General features: G+C 34.6%; 1 protein-coding gene and 1 pseudogene across 1 annotated transcript; both read left to right on the top strand.

Moving 5' to 3' along the window:
* The first annotated feature begins 2,746 nt into the window (after window positions 1–2,746).
* LOC144567659 (auxin-responsive protein SAUR36 pseudogene) lies at window positions 2,747–3,238 on the top strand (annotated as a pseudogene).
* A 1,402-nt stretch (window positions 3,239–4,640) lies between these two features.
* On the top strand, window positions 4,641–5,193 carry LOC144567501 (auxin-responsive protein SAUR36-like). Its single transcript, XM_078317645.1, has one exon. It carries the CDS (start codon window positions 4,676–4,678, stop codon window positions 5,120–5,122), a length of 447 nt encoding a protein of 148 aa, XP_078173771.1. The 5' UTR covers window positions 4,641–4,675; the 3' UTR covers window positions 5,123–5,193.
* Window positions 5,194–7,800: the final 2,607 nt, after the last annotated feature.

The following is a 7,800-nucleotide window of genomic DNA, read 5'->3' as shown; positions in this document are numbered from 1 at the left end:
AATCTCAATTTGAGGAGATATGGAGGGGTGACTTTTGATAATTAGGTCCATTTGAGATGTATTGAAACTTGTAAATACTGGCTCCACAAAAAATTAGATAATAGGATACTATAATTTGAGTTATATTCTTTTCCTGGTAGCTATAAAAGGTGTTATGCTTTCGAAGAAATTTTCAGCTATGAATCTTTTTACTTCCTTGTTTGTTATATTACTTTCAGAATTTTATGAAATTAATAGCCAAAAATAAAGTTAATGGAAACCTTTTTTTTTGTTAAGTTAAGAAGTCAAAATATGATAAAGGAAATTAGGCAGCAATTGTAACGTTGTATTGGAATTATTAAACGATCATTATACCAGTCATACTTGAAGTCAGTTTATTTCCCCGGTGGGTCCTGTTAAGACAACACACATTAGTTCGCTGAACCCCCCTGTGCAGTATATAATTTTCTAAATGAGAATGAAATTTTCTGCTTCATACTAACCTATGAGTTCGGTTCAATTTTGTTTTGTGCTTGTCAAATCTGGTTTTATTTTTTACTCAAATTTCAAAATATTTTTGAGTTTTTTTTATCCTGACAAACTAGCTATTAGTCAAATTCATGCAAGCTGCAATTAAGTTAAACCATTTAACATAAAGCGTATGAAATATTTGCAATCTGACAACGTGGTACCTATCATGATTGTAGTCTTGCAAAGGTGTTTCATTATCCCCACCAGAATAAAATGTCAAATGCAATAACTGTTTCTGAGAAGAAGAGTTTGCTAGCTAATGATCAATTTTTGACATCAATGTTTGACACGCTCATTAGAATAATCTCAAGCGGAATGATCAAGTCTAATTCCAAATGGTATTAAAAATGAAAAAAAAAACACCTCCTCCTAAATACTAATTACAAACTTTCTAGATAATAAATAATACAACCAATAAAGTACGGTATTTGATGTCGCCATTCACACAGTAGTTATGTTGTCAGGTTGATGTTGGGGATTATAAAAGGGTCAAATAATTAGGTTTTATCTAGAGATCAAACACTTACATCTCGGAGAAAAAAAAAACAATCATCACTTTAATCTAAAGACCATCCTATGCCAAAAGCTAACCATAAACTTAAATCTGAAATGTAGAACATAATACCTGATTTCATGGAATAACTTGATTGTGAAGAGCCATCTCCGTGTGCACGAGACAAGTCTTCAGTAGCAAGAAGCCCCCTTCTTGTCGGTTCATCATATGGTTGTAGGAATAGATCTTTCAAGATAGCAAGACGTGGTCCTTGAGAGATTATCTCCAATTTTCTTAATGTATATATCATCGATCTCTTTTCTATGATGGTGAAAGAGTAACACTCAGATATGTAAAATTACGGTTGTTTAGAAATTGGGTTGTTTGTTATCTTGTGCCTTGGAGACCCATTCTTATATAGGGGCGCACTTTCAGACTGTGCGTGCGGCCGCACCAAATTTAACGGGACTGCACAGTACACCAAGTCGATTGTACTACAAAGTTGCCTTTGTTTAAACCCACATTTCCAAGTCCAAAAATATCATGCACCAGTTTGTGCGACCATGTCTGGCTGCACAAACAGCCACACCAATGTCTTGTAAGGCTAAGTATTACTCTGAAATTTTGTGTGGCCAGGTCTGACCACACGATCGGACGCAAAGAATTTTGTGTGGCCATGCCTGGTTGCACAACTAGCTGCAAAGAATTTGTGGTCATGCTTGACTGCACAATTGGCCGCAGAGAATTTGTGTTGCCACACTGGGTCGTAGCTGTGGCCTCACGGACTATTTGGAAATATAGTTTTCTAAATTGCAAATCTCAAAATAAGTCTATCAATGATTTGATATTTTTCTAAATTGTTCTATACATTTATGGACCACACCCTATTAAATACATAGACTGTCTAATATCTTAATTCTATATTAGATTACTTAATTGTAACAATCATTTATGACAGTATACAATTCATAATTATATTACATATATGCTCAACATTGGATAAAGATCCAACAACGGGATGAAAGTTATCAGTGAGTAAAACTCTGAGTAGAATTTCCGTGAGCCACAAGGGACGAGTGAGCTAAAAACTTGCAGTTCTGTGAGGGATCACATAATAGGGACTTCCATGGATCATTGTTGCGAAAATGAAGTCTCTAGTTTTCCTACAAAGGGGAGAAGAGTCAAAAGCACCTGTTTATAAGACAAATTAGACCGGTAAAATGGTGATAAGATGAACTATATATGCATTGATGTGTAGATAGAAATATAATTTCTGCATGTCATAAAAGAAGACAAAACAAAATGCAAGCATATGAGGTGGTCGAAGCCAATTAAAATCCATTGAAGAAGATATACATGGAGATATATGTCTCACAAGTTGTCGTACAAGTTTTTATGTCCTTGTTTTGGATTGTATCTTAAATACCGAACATAGCAAACCGATCTTGATGCTGAACTAATATATTGTACTACATTATTGCCAATGCAAACCCCACCAATTAAAAAATGCCCATATCCAACAGGAATATCCCACTGCCAGAGAGGTCATGGCTTTGTCCCTTGCCAACCTGTCAGATGACCACAAGGAAAGCTCCAGTTGCTTTTAGGCTTATCTTTTTCTTAGCTTATATAACCATGCTGACTTGTAGTCCTCTTCTATCAACACTCAAATATTAACAAATACATTATACAAATTACCAATAGAAATCTAAAATCATGCTTAGTTCTATGAAGTTTGTTCAAATGGCAAAGAAGTGGCAGAGTATTGCCGTCTTAGGTAGAAGAAGGCTCACACTCGAGAGGAAGCTTTCCCACCATGATGCCAACCAAAGCACTAGCTCCCGATCCGAAAAAGGCCACTTTGTGGTGTACACCATTGACAGGAAGCGGTTTATGATCCCACTAGACTACCTAAACACTAGAATTGTTAGGCAGCTTTTTGAATTATCTGAAGAGGAATTCGGGTACACAGTTGATGGCCCAATAATGTTTCCATGTGAAGCAGCAATAATGGAGTATGCAATGGGCTTGATAAAGAGAGGGGTGTCAGAGGAGGTGGAGAAAGCTCTTCTCGGCTCAGTTTTTCTGCCTTGCCACAATGCTTGCTCTTCGCAAAGTAATTTAGGAATAATTAGCCAGCAAGTAGAACTGTGTGGATTTTGAAATGATTAACTTTTTATTCTCTACTTGTCAGAGGAGTTTGAGGTGGTCATGTCCTATGAGAACTGGGAGTAATTTGAAATGTATTGAAACTTGTAAATAACTGGTTGTACAAATTTTGATATTGGGAGATTATAATTTGTATGGTGTTTTTTTATTGGTAACAGGAAAAGCAATAAAATTTCCCGGAAATTTCCAGATGTCGTTCTTTAACTTTCTTCTATGTTTCATTGTCTTGAAAGAGTTTATTAGCACCATTAAATTCAAATCCAGAAGTCAAAATAAGATAATGATAGTTGCAGTAGCAATTGTGAAGTTACTTATTATCCGTTTAAAACCGAAAATTCTATTACTTTAAGAAGTTGCAATTTCAAATTGGCAATCTTTTTTTAAAAAAAGGGCATAATTGCCCCTTTCATTAATATAAAACAATCAACTTACATATTGTCCTTTATCTAAGCAAAACTAGCAGTATGATCGGTCCCTATAACATTGAGATCTTAAAGTACATCTAAGTTGTCTCGGCATTATTCATATTCATTGTCTATTATATCAGTAGGACTCAAACCTCGATCTACAACTTTGATAAATCCAATGTAGTTTAGATTCAGAAAGTACATATCAGTTCGTACAAAGCCTCTGAATATGTGCAGTATTATTTTTTTGAAGTTGCAACATAAACATGTAGTTTTAATAACTACATTCTGACAGTAAGGACCTGCCATGGCTATTGCTTAGATTGAAAACGCTGTATTCAGTTTCCTGATCACAGAGTCCAACATAATATATATTTTGAGAAGAATTGACCAGTAAAATGCTCATGTCATGAAATTGCAATTTGCATCACTCAATGGAACTTTTAGTGAGGTGGTCGATTAAAAATCAAGGGCAAATACATATGATACTGATCTACTTTTCTTTAAAGTTTGTAAGCCGAAAACGCAACCAAGAATTCCATTGAAGTTAAAGGAGGGAGTACAAACAAAGAAAGATGGATTCAATATGACATTGTTGGAAGGTGAAACCTTGAATTGAATGTGATCATCAAATATGACACCGATCTACTTTTTTTTACAGTTTTTAAGGCGAAAACCCAACCAACAATTTCATTTAAATTAAAGTAATATCAATCAGTTATGAATATTTATAAGAAGAAAATAAAAGAAAAGGAGGGAGTACAAACAAAGAAAGATGGTTTCAATGTGACATTGTTGGAAGCTGAAACCTGGAATTGAATGTGATCATCAAGGATGATTGTGTGGTGACATGTCATTGTCACACCAAGTGGACCCAAGTCTTAACTTCATGATTTTGGCTTGTTACTCCAATAGAAGACCAAGCTCATGGTTTTGTCCCATGCATGCCAACCTGTCACATAATCACAAGGAAAGCTCACTTGCTTTAGGCTTATCGTTTCTCAGCCTATATATGAATATGACACGGTAGTTCTCTTCCATCATTACTCATATCTACATTGCACATTGTATACATTACGACTATAAATCTAAAAACATGCTTAGTCCCAAGAAGCTGGTACAATTGGCAAAGAAGTGGCAGAAAATGGCTGTGTTAGGAAACAGAAGGCTCACATTGGAGAGAAATCTTTCCCACCGTGACACCAACCAATTCACTAGTTGTCGGGCTGAAAAAGGGCACTTTGTGGTGTACACCATTGATGGCAAACGGTTCATGATCCCATTAGACTACCTCAATTCTAGAATCTTTATTCAGCTTTTCAATTTGTCAGAAGAGGAGTTTGGGTTCACAGTTGATGGGCCGATAACATTGCCTTGTGAAGCATTGTTCATGGAGTATGCGATGGACTTGTTAAAGAGAGGGGTGTCAGAGGAGGTGGAGAGAGCTCTTCTAGGTTCTGTTTTGCTGCCTTGCCACCATGCTTGCTCTATGCAAAGCAATTTAGGAATGATTACTCAACAAGTGGTGGTGTGTGGCTTTTGAGAAATAGGGAGATTGTTAATTTGCTCGATGATATTGCAATTAGAATGATAGAAGTCTCAAATTTTAAGAGATTTGTGTAATTAAATTTTATGACTTTACATTTTTACTTGAACTTTGAATCATGTCATAGTTGTTTTCCAACTAGTTTCCTTTGCAAGTTTTTCTAAAATAAGTACATATACCAAGTCGGATTCAAATTCAGGAAACCAATATATTTGAAAATTGTCTGATGTAGAATGTTGGCTTGCTGATTTGCTTCTCTTTTATACATCATCGATCCCCGCTAAGCTGTGTATTTACTATTTAGTCGCGATATAATTGAACTGTTTTGTTTACGTTAGCCAGATCAGACTAAAAATAATATTGAGTATAATTACTTCTCAAGAGGGGCATAAAGTAAATGAAACCATAAAAATTTAAAATTATAGATATGTTGTTCAATTTTAAAATAGGATGTGTATCGAAAAATTGTCTAATTTGGAAGACGTTTCATCAAATAATTTAAAATTTAAAATATTGAATTTAAAAGGTCTTTTGATGGATGACCAATTAAATTCCAAATTGATTTTAATTTAATACACATGTTCTATCTAAACGATGAAGATTCATTACCGTCTTATTTTTTTAAAATATGAATAGTATTTTTTTTAAATATCAAATTAATGAATTTATCATAAAAGTTGGATGTATGCAGAGTTAACTTTTATTTAATTATATATTCCCAATTTGCTAGTAATAACTATCGTTTATTATAGTGAGTGTAGGTCATTTAACATTTTTTTCGATCCGAATAATATTTAAATGGTAAATTTGTGATGTGGTGAATATTCCTGAGTCATTAGTACATGGATATGCATGTAAGCATGTTCATGTTTTCGGTGACAATAATCGGACAAGAAAAATGATTATATTCTCACCCAAGCTAGACATTAATTGCTTATTGGAAACTTTGAGGGTGTAAAGGAAGAACATCAGGAAGAAAACTTGACACGACTTAATTGGAAATTCATTTTATTTTGGGTATATTTATTTGTTTTCATTATTTGATAGTCTCATAATTTTTATTTGTTTTCATTTCATTGTCCTGTGATTTAAAATTGTAAATTGTTATATAAATCCTAACCAAACTGAACAAAATGATGGACCAAATATATTGTACTGTATTAGCCATCAATGAAACATTCAAAGAATGATATATACCCAACAGCAACCTCACCAGCTAGGGAGCTCATGGCCCTGTTTGTTGCAAACTTTTAAATATTATTGAAAAGTAATAAACAAAATACAAATTAGAGATGCTATCTCGAATGCACCAAGAAAAACTTAAAACATGAAGTTTTAGAGAAGTGCCCTCCAGCCTTTTCTCTTTACCTTATCCCAAAATTCACCATTTATACTAAGAGGTGTCAGTGATTTCATTTGGATCTAATTTCAATGATCAGATTGTCAGTGATTCAAACTCTGAGTTTAACCGAGCCACAAGCGGTGTGGGAGATTTGCATAATTATGGACCTCACATGGATCAATATAGTTGGGAAAAGGAAGTCTCCAATTTTCCTACAATGGGGAGAAGAGTCAAATGCACCCTGTTTATGAGAAGAATTAACTAGACCAATAAGCTGAATTCCCACAGAGGGGAGAAGAGTCAAATGCACCCTGTTTATGGTCATAAGCTGAATTCCTGCATATCAAAATAGAAGACAAGACCAAATCCAAGGACGTAAGGGTGTCGAAGCCAATTAATATCATTTAGAGAAGATATGTTTGGTGATATATCATCATTGTCTCACAAGTTGTCGTAAGTTTTCATGTCCTGGTTTTGTATTGTATCTTGAATAGAAAACCTAGCAAACAGATCTTGATGATGATCTAACATATTGTACTACATTAACGCCAATATAAACCCCACCAATCCAAAAATGTCCATATCCTACTGCCAGAGAGCTAATGACTTTGTCACTTGCCAACCTGTGAAAGGAAAGCTCCAGTTGCTTTTAGGCTTATCATTTCTTAGATTATATATATATATATATAACCATTCGACTTGTAGTCCTCTTCAATAATCACTCAAATTTTCAACACACATTCTACACTTGTAGCTGATTTTTCCAGACAAATTGTTAGTCAAATTCATGCACGTAAAAATTAATCATCATGATTATGAAAGACTTGCGTTCTGACTACTAAAGAGAGTAATTAGGAATGAAGAAGGAGAATGAATTTCTTTATTTCATCTATCTCAAACTGTTACAGTACATGTCTTCACATATTAAATAGACAATGTAATCAATACAATATAGTTAGGCCTGCTAATGAGCGGTAACTCGCTCAAAACTCGGCTCGGCCCATTTCATCAAAATCCGACTCGACTCAGCTCAATTTTGAAGAGTAAAACCCGGCTCGGCTCGGTCCATTGGACTCTTTAGGCTCGGTCCAAACTCGGCTCGGTCCATTGGACTCTTTAGGCTCGGCCCAAACTCGGCTCAAACTCAATTAATTGTAATATATTTCAAAGGCATATACTGTAGCTAAATGTTTTGGAAAATGTTTTGAAACTTAAATTTTGAAACTATGTAAATGCTCTACTGTCTTTATTACCAAAAAAGTAATTACGCACAGGGTGCCTCGGACAAGTAAATGCTCTACTGTCTTTATTACCAAAAAAAATACAAAAAAAA

The sequence above is a fragment of the Carex rostrata genome, chromosome 16 (assembly GCF_964058835.1).
Source record: "Carex rostrata chromosome 16, lpCarRost1.2, whole genome shotgun sequence".
NCBI lineage: Eukaryota > Viridiplantae > Streptophyta > Magnoliopsida > Poales > Cyperaceae > Carex > Carex rostrata.
The sequence above is the reverse complement of the archived record's forward strand: the minus strand, read 5'-3'. Positions and strand labels throughout refer to the sequence as shown.

Coding starts and splice junctions, on each gene's coding strand:
- LOC144567501 (XM_078317645.1), top strand. CDS start 4,676: ATGCTTAGTCCCAAGAAGCTGGTACAATTGGCAAAGAAGTGGCAGAAA.